Source organism: Dermochelys coriacea, chromosome 19 (genome assembly GCF_009764565.3).
Source record: "Dermochelys coriacea isolate rDerCor1 chromosome 19, rDerCor1.pri.v4, whole genome shotgun sequence".
Classification (NCBI taxonomy): Eukaryota; Metazoa; Chordata; order Testudines; family Dermochelyidae; genus Dermochelys; species Dermochelys coriacea.
The window spans coordinates 13,220,103-13,237,777 of NC_050086.2; the positions used below are offsets into that span (position 1 = coordinate 13,220,103).

At 51.1% G+C, this 17,675-nt stretch overlaps 1 protein-coding gene across 1 annotated transcript in view; it reads left to right on the forward strand.

Annotated features, from left to right (window-relative positions):
- Nucleotides 1-17,675, forward strand: part of PTPRU (protein tyrosine phosphatase receptor type U) — a 313,843-nt gene that overhangs the window by 138,688 nt on the left and 157,480 nt on the right. Inside the window, 5 exon segments of the mRNA XM_043506197.1 lie at nucleotides 204-475; nucleotides 2,112-2,193; nucleotides 3,574-3,689; nucleotides 4,497-4,671; nucleotides 7,457-7,750. Of these exon segments, the coding sequence (XP_043362132.1) occupies nucleotides 204-475; nucleotides 2,112-2,193; nucleotides 3,574-3,689; nucleotides 4,497-4,671; nucleotides 7,457-7,750 (939 nt within the window).

Consider the following 17,675-nt stretch of genomic DNA (forward strand, 5'->3'; position numbering starts at 1 on the left):
CAGGATTCATGCAGTTGTGAGTCCCGATATGGATGGAGCGGTCCAAGAGAGAGGGTCCGGGATTCAGCATGCGGAGGGCACACAATGGCCAGGGGGCTAGACTACAGCAGCCGTGGGCAGGGAGTCTGACGCGCACAGATCCCCGGTGACTGGGTGCCGCTGAGCCAATAAACCCTCCTCATTCTCCTGCCTCTTCCTCGCAGGTTCCTACCTGATGGTCAACTCCTCCCAGCATGCGCCGGGGCAGAAAGCTCACCTCCTCTTCCAGACGCTGAGTGAGAATGACACCCACTGCCTCCAGTTCAGCTACTTCATGTACAGCCGGGACGGCCATAGCCCCGGCTCCCTCAACGTCTACGTGAAGGTGAACGGGGGCCCACTGGGCAGCCTGGTGTGGAACGTGTCTGGCTTCCACGGGCGGCAGTGGCACCAGGCTGAGCTGGCGGTCAGCATGTTTTGGCCCAACGAATACCAGGTGAGTTGGAAGCATCCCTCATGACTGGAGGCAGGAAGATAGAATCATAGAATCATAGAATATCAGGGTTGGAAGGGACCCCAGAAGGTCATCTAGTCCAACCCCCTGCTCAAAGCAGGACCAAGTCCCAGTTAAATCATCCTAGCGAGGGCTTTGTCAAGCCTGACCTTAAAAACCTCTAAGGAAGGAGATTCTACCACCTCCCTAGGTAACGCATTCCAGTGTTTCACCACCCTCTTAGTGAAAAAGTTTTTCCTAATATCCAATCTAAACCTCCCCCATTGCAACTTGAGACCATTACTCCTCGTTCTGTCATCTGCTACCATTGAGAACAGTCTAGAGCCATCCTCTTTGAAACCCCCTTTCAGGTAGTTGAAAGCAGCTATCAAATCCCCCCTCATTCTTCTCTTCTGCAGACTAAACAATCCCAGCTCCCTCAGCCTCTCCTCGTAAGTCATGTGCTCTAGACCCCTAATCATTTTTGTTACAAGATGGTCTTGTAGAGGCCGCAGGGTGATTTGGGGCCTGGAGGGGACTTAAGCAGACAATAAGTGAGCTGAATGGGCCCTGGGGGAGAGAGAGGCCTTTGAACTCACTGCCACGCAGCCCTCCGGCAGGGCGCCAAGGGACACCGCACTCAAACTATTGCAGGGCTTGATGCTGAGCCCTTGGCTGTACCCAGGGGCCCTACTCCTGAAAAACTCTCACAGCTGCCTCACTGATGACCCAGAACCCCCTTACTATTCCAGTGCTGGGCCCCTCATCACGCCGGTACCCCTCAATCCCAACCCACAGCCCCCCTTTCTATTCCAGCGCTGGACCCCCCATCACACCGGTACCCCTCAATCCCAACTCAGCCCCCCTTTCTATTCCAGCCCTGGGCCCCCCATCATGCCGGTACCCCTCAATTCCAACTCTCAGCCCCACTGGCTATTCCAGCCCTGGGCCCCTCATCACGCTGGTACATCCCAACCCACAGCCCCACCGGCTATTCCAGCCCTGGGCTCCCCTCCCCTCTGCCTAGCTTGCCAATGCCCCTCACTCCCAGCCTGCAACTCCTGTGCCATCCCAACCCTGCCCCCAAACTGTGCTGCTGCCCAGCCAGTGAGGTTCTTTTCTTCCCGCCCCCCAAGCTCCGGAGGTCCAGTCGTGAGAAGCACTGATGTGGTGTCTGTCTGAGCTGCTTAGTGCTGTGAAGGGGGCTTGTGGGAGTGCTCTGCGCTCAGTGGGCTGGGTGTAGCAGGAGAGTGGGCCCCCTCTGTATTTTGGCTCCTTGGCTTCCCATGGCAGCAGGTGCCCGGGAGGCAGTGGGGAGCAGCGCCAACATGAAGAACTATTAAAACGAACAATAATCTAGTTTCCTTTTGGTAACGGTTTGATCCAAGCCAAGACATGGACCCAGGCTGCAGAATTTGAATCTGGTTCCAGAGCCCCAGAGTTTGGGGCAGTTGGCTGCAGGGATTTGGATCAGCCTGTTGTTAAGATAAGGCCAGCCCCATGATTAAGATGCTGCATCCCCTGGGGGCTTGGGCCCAACTCTGCTCATCTTCAGGCCCTTCCTGTGCCAGTGTGACCTTGCCCATGGCTGGGTGCAGCAGATCACCTCAATGACAGGCGCGTGTCTGGTTGCCCCCAGGTCCTGTTTGAGGCGGTGATCTCTGGCGAGTGCAGAGGATACCTTGGCTTGGATGACATCTTGCTCTTGAATTATCCATGCTGTGAGTATCGCAGCACCCTGGCTGCAGCCTCCTTCCTGACAGGGGCCAGCGGCCCGGCCTGCCATGCTGTCATCGGAGCCCTCACGCTGCCAATGATGTGTCCTGCTAATGAGCCACTTGGCGGGACTATGTGAACTGGATGCTGCACCGCGAGCATTAATGACCAGCTGTCGGAGCAGGGCCAAAGGGGGATGCTCCAGGAGCAGCTGCTGCGGGGGAAGGGACATGGTGGTTGGGGCTGTGAGGTGGGCATCTTTCATCAGCAAGGCGGGTGGGCAGCTGCCTCCTAGTCAGAAAAGCAGGAGCCCTCAGGGGCTGGGAACAAATGGCTAGTGGCCAGTACTGGCCAGGGCCAGGCCAGGTGAGCGAGCAGCCTACTGAATAGTGCCTGGCAGGGCTGCTTGGTCACAATGAGCCCCATGCATGCTGGGCAGGGTGCTGGGTGGATGCCCAGCGGGGCAGATGTGATCAGCAAGGCTGAGATATTTATCTCACTGTGGAGACCCCAGGCCTTGAGCTGGGACTCTTGACACTGCAGGGGAATGGCTGAATCTCCCCCCGATTAGCCTCTACATCGACAGGACACAAACCCCAGCTCTGCTCCTTCTCCTGGGAGAATGCAGGCTAAACATCAGGCCTACCTGTCCCCTTTAAAAGGGAGAGCTCCAGTGCCATCCAATGGAAAACCCCTGCATGGCAGGTGGGATTTCAAGGGTACAGGACTGTACTGGCTCCCGACTTGCAGCTGAGCTTATGATGTCACAGGGTCCCCTGCAATCTCCTCCATGCCTTAAGTTTCCCCGGCTACCTGGTTTATATACCCTGGAGTGGTTGCACCATAGAATATCAGCAGTGAGGATTTGTATATCCAGGCTGCAGACCTCGCTCCATTGAGTCCGGCAGTCTGCATCTGATGGTCGTCTATACCTGATGCTACAGAGAAAGGTGAAATCCTCCCACAAAGCACTTGGCTATTTGGGCCATGTTGCAGCTATGGGAGAAAATTCCTTTCTGCCCCCCAAAAGAAATGAAGTTCTGAAGCATGAGCATTGATTGCTCCTAACCTATCCAAATGGTGGGGGAGGGAGCCAGAGTTTGGATCTGAATATTGGGTTTTTTGTTTCAGGCCCTTAGCTAATTAATAATGATTATTAAATGGTCTAGCTCCCGGTAAAGCCATTAACCCAGAGCAGGAAAGCAGCCACATCCCAGCTGCAGACCCAGAGCCTGGTCTGGCTTTGTGCTCCTGGGATCCAGCACCTTGTTTCATGGGTGCGTTGGGGAGCTCGCTGGGGAGAGGGAAGGTACCGGCAGGTAGCTGCACAGTAGCCCAAGTGCCTGGATCCCTGTGTGACTCTCTTTACCCCTCTGTTCTGGCAGCCAAAGCGCCTCATTTCTCCCGCCTGGGCGATGTGGAGGTCAACGCTGGGCAGAATGCCACCTTCCAGTGCGTGGCAGCCGGGAAGGTGCTGGAGGCGGAGAGGTTCCTCATGCAGGTAACTGAGGGGTGATGGGGTGGGGTGGGGGGCTGCTCTGTCAGAGTAGAGCTTTTCGTTGGCTCTCCTGCACCCCCCGGAACTCCCTGAGATGGAGTTGGCTCCTTCCCCGCCTCACTGCCGCACGGTGCCCTGGACTGAGGGCTGTGGGGCTGTGACTGGCTCAGCACCACGGGCCGGATCGTACTCAGGGGCAGGGCAGTACAGCCTACTCTGGAGCACAGGAAGGGGGAAGGAAATGAACAGTGAGGGATGGGGCAGGGAGCCCTCCCCCTATTTGCCATGGAATTCCCATCGGAAGATCAAAAACTACAGATGAGGGGGAGCCCCCACCCGTAACCAGCCCTCCCTCAGAGGCCCAGCCTGCCACCCTCTCCCAGGCAAAGTGCTCTTTGCGGTTGGGACCAGACCCGCAGGTAGGAGTGGGAGATGTGGGCCGTTATAGTCCCAGGCCCATACCCACGACCCTCCCCCTGCCCACCTGCAGGACTCCGCATTTGTGGTGCTCCAGTGCCATTCCCAGCCATTCCTTGTGGGGGGAGGGGACTGCACTCCCACCCGGAGCGATGCCCCAAGCTACTCCACAGCGACCCCTGTGGCTGTGTAGGGAGCAGCCCTGAGAGGGCTCTGGATGGCTCAGCGGGCGAGGCTTTCAGGGAGAACCCAGTAAGGAGAAACAGGATGCTCTGTCAGACCCAGAGGGGATCACCCCTCCTGCCTGGGCAGCTGTGGGGAGGAAGCACTGGAGGGCTGAGCAGCATGAGCTGTCTGGGGAACCCCCCAACATCCTCTTTCTCTGGCCAGCAGAGGCAGAATGGAGCGGTCGCCCCAGCCGCCTCAGTGAAGCACATCAGCCATAGACGGTTCCTGGCTACCTTCCAGCTGGACGAGGTCTCCAAGGGGGAGCAGGATCTTTACCGCTGCGTCAGCCAGTCTGTGCGGGGCTCCGGTGTCTCCAACTTTGCCGAGCTCATTGTGAAAGGTGAGGGTGACACTCGCTGACACTCGAGGAGGGGCTTTGAGCGGTAGAACTCAAAGCATGTTACAAACCTGTCATGTGAACTCAGGCCATTAACTAACATGATGCTAAACATGACAGGCCAAGTCATGTTTAAAAGGTGTTAGCTGCTTATGGTGAACCCTCCACTCTGCTCCCCAGCCAGGATTAACCATGACCACCACATTATTGTCCTCGTCTACACGCAGGGCACAATCATGTCTGACGTGGTGTTAGCTAACCTGTGGGAGTTAACATGACCTGTATGCAGTGTGGACGTGGCCTGCCTGCTTCTCTCTGGGATTCATCCCGGACAGCTTGGCACATACTCGAGCCAACATTCTCAAAAGTGGCAGCTGATTTTGGGCCCTTCCATTTCCCGGGGCTCAAGCTGAGATGGCCAAGGCCTGCTTTTCAGAGGCGCTAAGCACCTGCAAATCCAGGGGCAGTCAGTGGGACTTAGCACTTCTGAAACCCGGTCTGAGGTGTCTCGCTGACAACTTCTCAGGGGGTTGAGTTTGGTCCACTGTTTTCTAATTCTATGTGAATGACATTCCCTTTGCTCAGGGATTCTCACTGATGTAGAGTGAGGTAGTGCTTCATCCTGAAGGATCCTAACCTGATGGAGTTATATGAACCCAGTGAAGTCAATAGGAGCCATTCCTTGATTTGACTGGGCACTGGAACACCTTATAAGCATCTCTTCTCTCTACCCACCACTGACATGCATCTGCCTCTGGGGTGGAGTGCTACAGCTGTTCAGCAGTGCACTCCAGTGCTGTGCTGCCTTGCATATTGCGTCATGTGCTGTTAGCTTGATGCAAATCAAGGGGGATGTAAAGATTTAAGAACATAGGAACTGCCAGATTGGATCAGGCCCAAGGTCCATGTAGCCCAGTGTTCTGTCTCTGACAGTGGCCAGCAGCAGCTGCTTCAGAGGAAGGTACAAGAAACCCTGAAGTAGGCCGTTGTGAGATAACCTGCTTCCTGAGATTTTTTTCCTAACCTCTAGAAGTAGAGGTTAGCTTATGCCCTTAAGCATGAACTCTTAGTTATTTGTTAAATTTGTATTATTATTAAATCGCAGAAAAATCACACATTTTTTGCGGATTGGTCATGGAATATATAGCAAATTTTGCGGATGTGTAACGCTTCTGTGAAATTTGCTATGTATGCTGTGACCAACCTGGGAAAAATGAGTAATTTCTCTGGAGTGTTTCTCAAGCTGGGGGCCCAGACCCAAAAGGGAGTTGTAAGCTTGTTGTAGGGGGGTCATACTATTGCCATCCTTACTTCTCCACTGCTGCTGGCGTGGCCTGAAGCTGGTAGCAGGAGAGCAGCAGCTGCTGCCTGGGCAACCAGCTCAGAAGGCAGCGCTGCCGCCAGCAGCAGCACAGAAGCAAGGGTGGCAATACCATACCATTCTCCACTCTGCCTTCAGAGCTGAGTGGCTGGAGACCATATTTAATGGGGGAGACCATATTTCACTGTCCATGATTCGATTTTCATGGCTGTGATTTTGATAGACCCCTAATTATTGTAACTGGATTGCCTTGCTATCTGGATACAGGTCCAGTCCCTTTTAAAATCCTGCCTCAATGCTATGTAGTAGCAATAAGTTCCACAGGCTAATTGTGCCATCTCTCAGGGGGAGGAAGGAGTTTTTTGCTTAGCACAGTGGGACCTCACTAATTCTCCCTGACTGGCTTTTGCGAGTCAGCGAACGCAGACAATTAAAAAGGAGGCAGAAGACTGCATCCTCCAAAAGTACTGTGTTCATTTATTTTGACGGCTGTGGTGAAGCATTAATTATTGATGACAGAGTTTCACAGCACCGTGGCAACTGCTTGGAAGCATAGTCTGTAAAAAAACACAACGATGTGCTGGTCACATAAGACCTTGCTGCTGCCTGGGCCATTAAACCTCAGAGGAGAGTGTGTGTTTGTGCGCGCGCGCGCTTATGCATTCGTGACTGCTTTATTTGTAGGTGTGAATTCGAAAGAGTTCTGCTGTGCTAGGGATTGAAGTGTGCTCGCAGTTCCAGCAGTATAAATCCCCCCGATCCAACTTACGCTGCTGCCACACAACAAAGACGATGACACAGTAGACTTGCCTACGAGGAGAAATTTACAGCCATCAGGATTGCTAGCAGTGGGCTGGGTTCTGCTCTTATTTACAAGGAATGAAGGCAGAGCGGCTGCTCTTAGAACCGAATGGGAGTCAGCATCCTTCTTATGTCAGGGTCTTTTTAGCTAAATGGCGAAGAAGAAAGTCTGAATGTTAATTTAGGTTTCAGAGTAGCAGCCGTGTTAGTCTGTATTCGCAAAAAGAAAAGGAGTACTTGTGGCTCAAATAAATTTGTTAGTCTCTAAGATGCCACAAGTAATCCTTTTCTTAATGTTAATTTAGACCCTCTTTGTGTTCCAGCAGCACCTAGAGATCAGCTCCCCATTGTTCTCGGGGCTGTACACACTTGGTCCAAAGAGCATCCAGTCTGAATAGACGACACAGACTGAGGGTGGGAGAAATGATTATTATCCCCTGATTACAAATGGGGCACGGAGGCACGGCGAGGCTAACGGATTGTATCAAGGACACACAGGTGGTAGATCAGAGAACTGCACCTGGGTTTCTCGAGTCCTAGCACAGTACTTTAAACCACAAGCTGTGCAGTGGGATTGATGGAAAGACAATGGCTCTCCAGGGTACAAGCACCGGTGAAGCAGAAGGGGAACATTCCATTCACACCCCTCCCTTTGTCTTTCTCCAGAGCCCCCCACGCCCATTGCTCCACCCCAGCTGCTCCGAGCAGGTTCCACCTACTTGATCATCCAGCTCAATACCAACTCCATCATCGGCGATGGCCCCATTGTGCGCAAGGAGATCGAGTACCGCATGACCTCGGGGCCCTGGTCGGAGGTCCACGCCGTCAACATGCAGACCTACAAGCTGTGGCACCTGGATCCCGATACGGAGTATGAGATCAGTGTGCTGCTCACGCGGCCGGGGGATGGAGGGACTGGCAAGCCGGGGCCACCCCTCATAAGCAGGACCAAATGCGCAGGTATGCACACTCCTTAATGAGGGAGGGCCCAGGCTATTGGCTGGTCCTTGATTGACAAGGATCTGCATGGGTATCCATTGGGTGCAATGTAAAACCTGGTCATGATATTTTCTGTCATGGTGGCAGACTCTGGACATTGTGCTTTTCCTGAACTGCCCCCAGTACCGCTAGCCATTGGTATTTTGGGGCTTGTCTACACTGGTAGAATTATACTAGGGTAGTTAAACCATTGTAGTTACACCAGGATAACTCCCCTTGCGGCCAAGCTTATTCCAGTAAGTTTAAGCCACTTCCAAAGCAGCATAAGCTCAACTGGAAAAAGGCCCCTCTTATGCTGGAATGAGTGTCCATGTCGGGGGTAGAGGGGCAGGATGGGGCCCTGCTTTTTATGTCACACAAAGCCTAGGAACAAGGATGTGGTCCAGTGATTACAGAAGGACATGGAAGAGCAGGACTCCTGGATTTCATTGCTAGCTCTAAGATGGGAGTGAGGTCTAGTAATTAGAGCAGGGGACTGCGGGTCAGGACTCCTGGGTTCGGTTCCCAGCTCTAAGAAGGGAGGGGGGTCTAGTAGTTAGAGCTGCTGATGGGGAGTTCAGGACTCATAGATTCATAGATAATAAGGTCAGAAGGGACCATTATGATCATCTAGTCTGACCTCATGCACAACACAGGCCACAGAATCTCACCCACCCACTCCTAGGGAAAACCTCACCTATGTCTGAGCCATTGAAGTCCTCAAATCGTGGTTTAAAGACTTCAAGGATTGGCCTCTTCCAATCTGCCCTGGAGGAAAATTCCTTCCCGACCCCAAATATGGCGATTAGCTAAACCCTGAGCATATGGGCAAGATTCATCAGCCAGATATTACAGAAAAATTCTTTCCTGGGTAACTCAGATCCCATCCATCTAATATCCCATCTCAGGGGATTTGGCCTATTTACCCTGAATATTTAAAGATCAATTAATTACCAAAATCCCATTATCCCATCATACCATCTCCTCCATAAACTTATCGAGTTTAATCTTAAAGCTAGATAGATCTTTTGCCCCCACTGCTTCCCTTGGAAGGCTATTCCAAAACTTCATTCCTCTGATGGTTAGAAACCTTTGTCTAATTTCAAGTCTAAACTTCCTGATGGCCAGTTTATATCCATTTGTTCTTGTTTCCACATTGATACTGAGCTTAAATAATTCCTCTCCCTCTCCGGTATTTATCCCTCTGATATATTTATAGAGAGCAATCATATCTCCCCTCAACCTTCTTTTAGTTAGGCTAAACAAGCCAAGCTCCTTAAGTCTCCTTTCATAAGACAAGTTTTCCATTCCTCGGATCATCCTAGTAGCCCTTCTCTGTACCTATTCCAGTCTGAATTCATCCTTTTTAAACATGGGAGACCAGAACTGCACACAGTATTCCAGGTGAGATCTCACGAGTGCCTTGTATAACGGTACTAAAACCTCCTTATCCCTACTGGAAATACCTCTCCTGATGCATCCAATAACCACATTAGCTTTTTTCACAGCCATATCACATTGGCAGCTCATAGTCATCCTATGATCAACCAATACTCCAAGGTCCTTCTCCTCCTCCGTTACTTCTAATTGATGCGTCCCCAGCTTAAAACTAAAATTCTTGTTATTAATCCCTAAATGCATAACCTTACACTTCTCACTATTAAATTTCATCCTATTACTATTACTGCAGTTTACAAGGTCATCCAGATCCTCCTGTATAATATCCCGATCCTTCTCTGAATTGACAATACCTCCCAGCTTTGTATCATCCGCAAACTTTTTTAGCACACTCCCACTTTTTGTGCCGAGGTCAGTAATAAAAAGATTAAATAAGATTGGTCCCAAAACTGATCCCTAAGGAACTCCACTAGTAATCTCGCTCCAGCCGGACAGTTCGCCTTTCAGTAGGACCTGTCGTAGTCTCCCCTTTAACCAATTCCTTATCCACCTTTTGATGTTCATATTGATCCCCATCTTCTCCAATTTAACTAATAATTCCCCATGTGGCACGGTATCAAACACCTTACTGAAATCTAGGTAAATTAGATCCACTGCGTTTCCTTTGTCTAAAAAATCTGTTACTTTCTCAAAAAAGGAGATCATGTTGGTTTGGCACGATCTACCTTTTGTAAAACCATGTTGTATTTTATCCCATTTACCATTGACTTCAATGTCCTTAACTATTTTCTCCTTCAAAATTTTTTCCAGGACCTTACATACTACAGATGTCAAACTAACAGGCCTGTAGTTACCCGGATCACGTTTTTTTCCTTTCTTAAAAATAGGAACTATATTAGCAATTCTCCAATCATTCGGTACAACTCCTGAGTTTATAGATTCATTAAAAATTCTTGTTAATGGGCTTGCAATTTCAGGTGCCAATTCCTTTAATATTCTTGGATGAAGATTATCTGGGCTCCCCGATTTAGTCCCATTAAGCTGTTTGAGTTTCGCTTCTACCTCAGATATGGTAATATCTACCTCCATATCCTCATTCCCATTTGTCATGCTACCATTATCCCTAAGATCCTCTTTAGCCTTATTAAAGACTGAGGCAAAGTATTTGTTTAGATATTGGGCCATGCTTAGACTATCCTTAACCTCCACTCCATCCTCAGTGTTTAGCGGCCCCACTTCTTCTTTCTTTGTTTTCTTCTTATTTATATGGCTATAGAACCTTTTACTATTGGTTTTAATTCCCTTTGCAAGGTCCAACTCGACTCGACTTTTAGCCTGTCTCACTTTATTCCTACACGTTCTGACCTCAATAAGGTAGCTTTCCTTGCTGATCCCTCCCATCTTCCACTCCCTGTATGCTTTCTGCTTCTTCTTAATCACCTCTCTAAGATGCTTGCTCATCCAGCTTGGTCTACAACTCCTGCCTATGATTTTTTCTCCTTTCTTGGGATACAAGCTTCCAATAGCTTCTGCAGCTTTGATTTAAAGTAATCCCAGGCCTCCTCTACCTTTAGATCCATAAATTCTTCAGTTCAGTCCACTTCCTTAATTTTTGAAAGTCAGCCCTTTTGAAATCAAAACCCCTAGTTGCAGATTTATTTTTGTTAATCCTTCCGTTCAGTTTGAACTGAATTAGCTCATGATCACTTGTATGAAGATTATCCCTTACAACCATTTCTTTTATGAGGTCCTCACTACTCACCAAAACCAAATCTAAAATGGCATCCCCTCTAGTCGGTTCAGCAACTACTTGATGAAGGAATCCATCAGCTATCGCATCTAGGAAAATCTGAGCCCTATTATTATTACTAGCACTGGTCCTCCAGTCTATATCTGGGAAGTTAAAGTCTCCCATGATCACGCAGTTTCCATTAGTATTTACTTTATTAAAAACATTAAAAAGGGCTCTATGCGTATCCAAATTAGATCCCGGTGGTCTATAGCACTATCGTAGGGGAGACTCTACTAGTTTTCTTCTCCAGTGTAATTTTTGCCCAGACGGACTCTGTCTTATCCATTGCATCGCTTCTTATTTCTTTACATTCTACCTCATCATTGATATACAATGCTACTCCACCACCTTTGCCTTTATTTCTGTCTTTCCTAAACAGCACATACCCTTCAATACCTGTAGTCCAGTCATGACTACTATTCCACCATGTTTCTGTTATCCCTATAATATCTGATTTCACTTCCTGCACCAGTAGCTTTAGTTCCTCCATTTTGTTACCTAGGCTCCTCACATTGTCGTACAAACATCTTAATTTTTGCTGTTTGGCCTCGCTTACATTTTGTACCCTGTTAGGCACAGTCATTCTACAGCCAGTATAACCTATTAGACAGGTATCCATACTGCCCTTCCTCCTTATATACATTCTCCTACCCACAGCTGTATCCTTTCTTACTTCGTCTTCTTCCCTCTCAATGCTAAAATCCGGTGTGGAGATTACCTGGACACCTCCTGGGTTTGTTTCCCAGCTTTACCACTGACTCCTTAAGTGACGTCAGGCAATCCACTTAACTGCCTGTGTTTGTTAAAAAGTTAAAAAGTGAAAAGTTGTGGCAAAGGGCCCTATGTCCTTGACTGTTTCCTATGGTGAAGTCTTTGCAGCTCTTGTTATGGCTTTATCAGTTGACAATCAGACAGATATTAATCGTCAACCCAGGTCGAAAGAAAATCAAAGAACCCCAAAGAAAACCCTCCTGGCGCAGGAGCTGGCTCTGCAGCCTGGATTTACTGTTTAATACACTAACAGGGGACGCAGTAAACTGACAAATGATTGTTGCTTCAGCAACTGGGTAAAGCAACAGTCAGAGCTTGCTGGCAGCGGGAGGATTAATAACAGCCCAGAACAATGAGGTTTCGCACCTGCCATAACTCAGCTCCAGAGCAGCTGTTTCTTAGAAGCAGGTTGGAAGAGCAGTTGCGGAGGTGATGAGTGGGTTAAAAGGCAGGGGAGCACCTTGTGTGAGCGAAGAAGGTGCAGCAAAATGCTGGGGCTGGGGTGGCTTTCTGGGCTGGGCAGGGGACAATGGAAGCACAGAGGGGCTTCAGCTAGCTTGTGGCCCCACTGCGCTAGGCACATACCAAATGAGCATCCTCGCCCTGAGGAGCTTGCAGGCTGAGATGGGACTATACTGGTGCGTGAAGGGAGATGGGCTAACAAGAATCCCAAGGGAGTTGGGAGCTTTTCTGAGGTCTGGCAACATTTGGGTGACTTCATCCTGTGAGACCGACCCGCTTCCACGTTCTTTCTGTTGGGGACCCAAAGGAAAGGAGCCCGAGAAAAGTCTCGCAATCTTTCCAGCTCCAAGAAAACGAGGTCTTGCGGATAAGTGCCTCTCGGGGTGGAGATGTGGAGCAGGATCCCATCCTTAGACACCATGTGGCTGATGTACATGTCCGGTGCACAGCAAATAACAATGAATGCTTGCTAGATGGTGCTAATATAGCCCCATCATCACAGCCTGTGAGGACTTCTCACCCCTCCTCTGCCATAGGAAAGTACCAACACCCCACTGTATGGAGAGAGTAAGTGACTTGCCGAGGGTCAGATGCAGCAAGTCAGAGGCTGAGCTAGCCCAGAGCACCTGAGTTGTAGCGTGGTGCTTTAAGCACAAGTCCATCCTTCCTCAAGTAGCGGCTTCTAGCTGACCTGGACTCTGACCCTGTGGAAACATGTTCCATCACATGGGTGGCCAACTGTCCAGTTTTCGACTAGAGAGTCCGGTCAAAAAGGGGACCTGATGATGTCAGGTCAGATCTACCAGCTGGACACCCAGTGTCTGGTTACTGCAGGCAGGAGAGGCGGGGAGGTGCTGAGTCATCACCCGCGCCAACCCCTACTCATCTGGGGCCACCTCCTACCTGCATTGGGTGGCTGCAGCTCCCAGCCTCGGCTCCACAGGTGAGTCCCTCCTGACCCATGCAGGGGGGACGGGGAGAGGGGAAGAGCAGTGAGCAACAGGGGGAGGGGCTCAGGCGGAAGGGGCAGCTCCTTGGGGGAAGAGGCAGGGCAGAGGTGAGGCCTGGAAGAAGGGGCAGGGCAGGAGTGGGGCCGGGGGGGGGGGACAAGTGCCCCTGGAGTGTCTGCTTTTTATATATTACAAAGTTGGCAACCCTAAAGGGTTCCTTGAAATCATTGCGACGGACAGGCTGTGTCAGCAGATGCTTCCCAAGGGCATTGCCTTCTCAAGCTCCAGACTGCACAGCGCCCTCCGGGTAGGAATCAGTGGCAGTGCAAGTCCAGGAGCCATTGGCTGCGTGTGCTCACGGAACTTCAAAGGGCAGCTGCCACAGATCTGCCATTAATTGACTTTTGAGCAACAGCATCCTGCGGCATTCGCTCCGCTCTATTGTTCCTTCACTGCGAGCCTTTCATGAGGGTTGGCTAGGTTGTCCCTGGAGGAGCGGAATGTCCTAGCGTGACTCCAGTCCCTCGGAGACTGGGGCACAATTAGCGGGATTATAGCAGCAGGGGAACAGCCTGAATTCGTTCCAGGGCAGCACCAGCATCCAGGCTGGGATTTCCTCCACCTCGCCTGGCAGAGACCCAGACTTCATTAGCAAACAGTCCCCCGGCCCTGACCTCTCTGTCTTCTTGATCCAAGATCAAATAAAGGGAGCTCACTTGTCTGGCTGGTAGCTCAGCAGACCTAGCAAACAAACGTGTGTCGCGAGAGGGCTTGCTAACGAAGCCTGCGCTCCAATCAGACTCATTAAAGGCTGGTGGGGTGCATTGCTTAAAGCTCAGCAAATGTACAGTGCTGATCCAGACCCAGGAGCACTGATCATCGGTGGGTTAGTAAGAACAGCACCCTGCAGCTACCAGCATGACACTTGATACAGAGGCAGTGTGGATCGGTGAACTCCCTATAATGGGAAGCACAATCTGTGTCTAGCATCGCTCCCTAGAGATGAGTGACGCTCGGAAGTGTTGGATAAGCCTCCAGATCAGGGATGGACCTGAGCTACAATGTTCTGACCCCGACTTGGATCAGAAGCTCCCCAAAGTTCCTGCAGCCCGTTGGAGAGGAAGGTTGGCCTTGCCTCTCAGACACAGCCCCGGGAGGAGACCTGGGCTTGCTTTTGAAACGGTACCACTGGCGCAGGCGTTGGGGTGTCCCTGTGCCATGCTTGACCTGGCGATGGGGGGTTGACCATGAAGATGCAAGTGGGGACATACTCCAGTCTTTTCGGTCTAGCCTGTGGGAGGAAGGTCAACTGCATAGGTGTCAGCTATGTAAAAATGAGGGTGGGTGACTCTCTTGCCCAGAGGCGATGTTCCCATTTCTCTGAATTCCAGGCCAGATACGTGGGGGAAACTGCCCTTCATTCTCCTGTGCTTGGTTTTAAGCAGACTGTAGATTTTATAATATTTGCTTACAAATTAAGTAAAATATTTGCCCTGTTAGCTAATCCCATTTTAAAGCAGGAGAAAATCTGGATAGCTGTGTTTGGGAGCGGCCCAGGCGGCTGTGTTGGGGAGCGGCCTGCCTAACTGTGAGACTGATGACAACACTGTGTACTGTGCCGGTTAAGAAATAATGAACTGTCCTCTTCCGTAGCACCGTCCTTCTGCTCTGGCCCATCTCTGATTATGCTGTTCATTCTTTCACAGATAGGATAAACAGGAGCACTAGCAAGTTGAGTGACATGACCAAGGCTATGCAATGAGTCAGTGGTAGAGCTGGGAATAGCCCCAAGGTCTTTTGACTCTCGGGTGGGCTGCTTTCTTTTGCAACATCAGCTATGGGTTGCTGCCAGAGGCAGGATATCGGAGCATATGGAGCAGTGGTGTGACCCGACATTGCAAGTCCTGGATCTACTTTAGCTTCCCACATACAGATGATGTCACAAGTGATACCCCTTCAATAGCATGAGTTCTGCCAGGTGGTGGCTCCGAAATCCATTCCCCCTGGGTTTCACAAACCGCGAGGGGAAAAATGCTTCTGCCCCATGGGAGCATTCAGAAGGAGGCGGCCCTTATTTTAAAGACCTCCCCCATGTTGGTTGCCTTGACAACGGGTTGCATGAGGTCACAGAGGACAGGAGGTGTTCCAGCGCTGGCGTTTCAGACACTCCATGGCAACAGACTTCCTTGGCGTGCTGGGGATTTAACTGCTGAGTAACTGAACAAAATCAAAGGGATCAAGCTGACATTAAGGAGGAACACGACTGTTGCATGTCTGGTCCCCTTGAAACAGCTGCTTTTACGAGATGATCTGTAGCAGCCATTTGTTGGGAAGTGTTTGCAGGCTGAGGATGAGGATGAGGAAGGCACGGACTGCGTTCTCCGGGTTTCTTCCATTTCCCCCCACACCTCCGCCCTCTCTCGGTTGAGGTGAACTGGAGCCTATAAATTAAATACACAAGAACGCTCGGGCTCCTTGTGCTGGGGAAGTAATGGGAGCACTTAACCTTTCTGGGAATGAGCTTGTTTTTGAGCTGGCAGATCCTGAATGTTATTTACAAAGCGATGTTGTAGGCGTCCTTGTCATGTCTCCGCGTGGACGGGGTGGGGGTGTTGTGAAGGAGGCTCCGTTGCTGCTGACTTCAGGCCCCAAAGAGAACGGTTCGCTGATGTTACATACCTTAGGTGAGTGCACGTGGAAGACGTAAGAACTGACACTGACCTTCACCCCAAACTCTAATCACACCTTGAACTGCCTGGGTGCAACCATCTGGGTGCAAGCTAGCTGCTGCCTCAGTTTCCCCTCTCCCAACCTGGTTTGATTGCTGCTGTGGGTTGGCCTCTGGCTAAGTCATTAAAGGAAATGTCTGCCCCTTGCAGAACAGCCAAGTCCAAAATAGGCCCAAAACCCAACGTTTTCCATGCCGGTCTCAGGCTGGTCCCAGCCCCTCCTCCCTGAGGGTCCGTCTTCTCTCCTCAGCCCCTCCTGGGCTCATTGGAGGCTCCCACAGCAACTCCCAGCCTTCTACTGGAGTTTTCCTTTCACTCCGGCTCTCCCGGGGCTTCTGTCTTATCTCTGCCCCAGAAGACCTCCTGAGGTCTCTTCCAAACCTAATATTCTATGATTCTAAGGCCTAATTCACATGCCCCGCATGGCATGTAATGTTGATCATTTTCTCCACCTGGGGAGGCAAGTGAAGTGTGTGGGGCTAAACCTGTCACCCTGTAAAGGGCCAGTCACCCTGTGATACAGAGGTTCAGAAAATCCCCAACTGTGACAAGGCCCATCAGCAGGCCCTGAATCTGGGATCTCTCACTCTGAAACCAAGAGCTGGAGATAAAGGACTACATCTGCTAGCTGTAGGTGGCTCATCTACCTCTTTTGTGGGCCAGCCACTAGCGGGGGACACAGAGGCGCACCTTGGTAATGTAGGCCACACATGGAAAACCCTGCTCCATGGGTTCTCCGCTTGGGGGGTCATGGTCTGGCTTCCTGTGGGATCATGACCTCTTTCCCTCTCTTTCTGGCCAGGGTCCTGGTACTTTTTTTTCCTGTGAACCACTCTTTGGGTCTATGGAATAATCACCGTTACAGCTGGGACTTTAAAAGCCGCCTAGAGGACTCGGATGTATCCAAGGCAGCTTTGGAGATGCCGCACTGGGTCACAGCAGGCTCCAGCTAGGCACTTGCAGCAGCCCTGGAGGACATGCTTCCGAGGCAGATGGAAGAAACCCCACCAGAGACAGTTATGGAATAACCTGCCCACCGGGAAAATTCCCTCCTGGCCCCAAGTGATTAGTGACTGGGTAGGTGGATAAGAGTGTGGTCGTGGGGCTCAGCACAGGTGAGCAGTCTGGGAGCAGAGGGGAAGTCACCCATCCACCCTCTCTAACAGTCTGTCTTCACTGCAGAGTTAACCCAGCAGGTTCGCACTTGGGTGATGCCCTGTAGCCACCCTGCTGTCCACACACAAACCCCTCTCACTGAGGTTAGTGGTGCTTTCAGCCTGGGCTAGCTGGCCAGTCCTGGGCTGTAGGCTAAATCCTGGGCTCTGTTTCCACTCAAGATGATAACCTGCCTATTTTGCAGTGTGGACGCAGGCTAAACCTCTCAAGGGCTGAAAGGCCTCCAGTGCCTTCCCACAATTCCCCCTGTGTGCCCGGACGGGCAGACAAGTTCCCCCACAATTCCTTGGGAAAGGATCCTAGAACAGCTCAGTTCATGGTGGCCCAGAGAATTGCGGGATGTGCCCCTGGGAGCCCTGGTGACATACAGAGGAGCACGGCACCCAGGGACACTGCAAAGCCCTACCCATGTGACTGGCCTCAATGCCACTGCACTGACCTGTGTGTGTCCCTAGGGCTTCTGGGGGCCCACCCTGGGGCTGTTCATACCTGGGCCAGGCTAGCCCGGGCACTCAGACCCAGGTGCCGATCACCTGGGCTAGCCTACTCCCCGTGTCACCCACAGCTGCTGCTTCAAGCCTTGACAATAGCATTCGCTGGTCAATGGTGTCCAGATCAGCCAAAAGCTC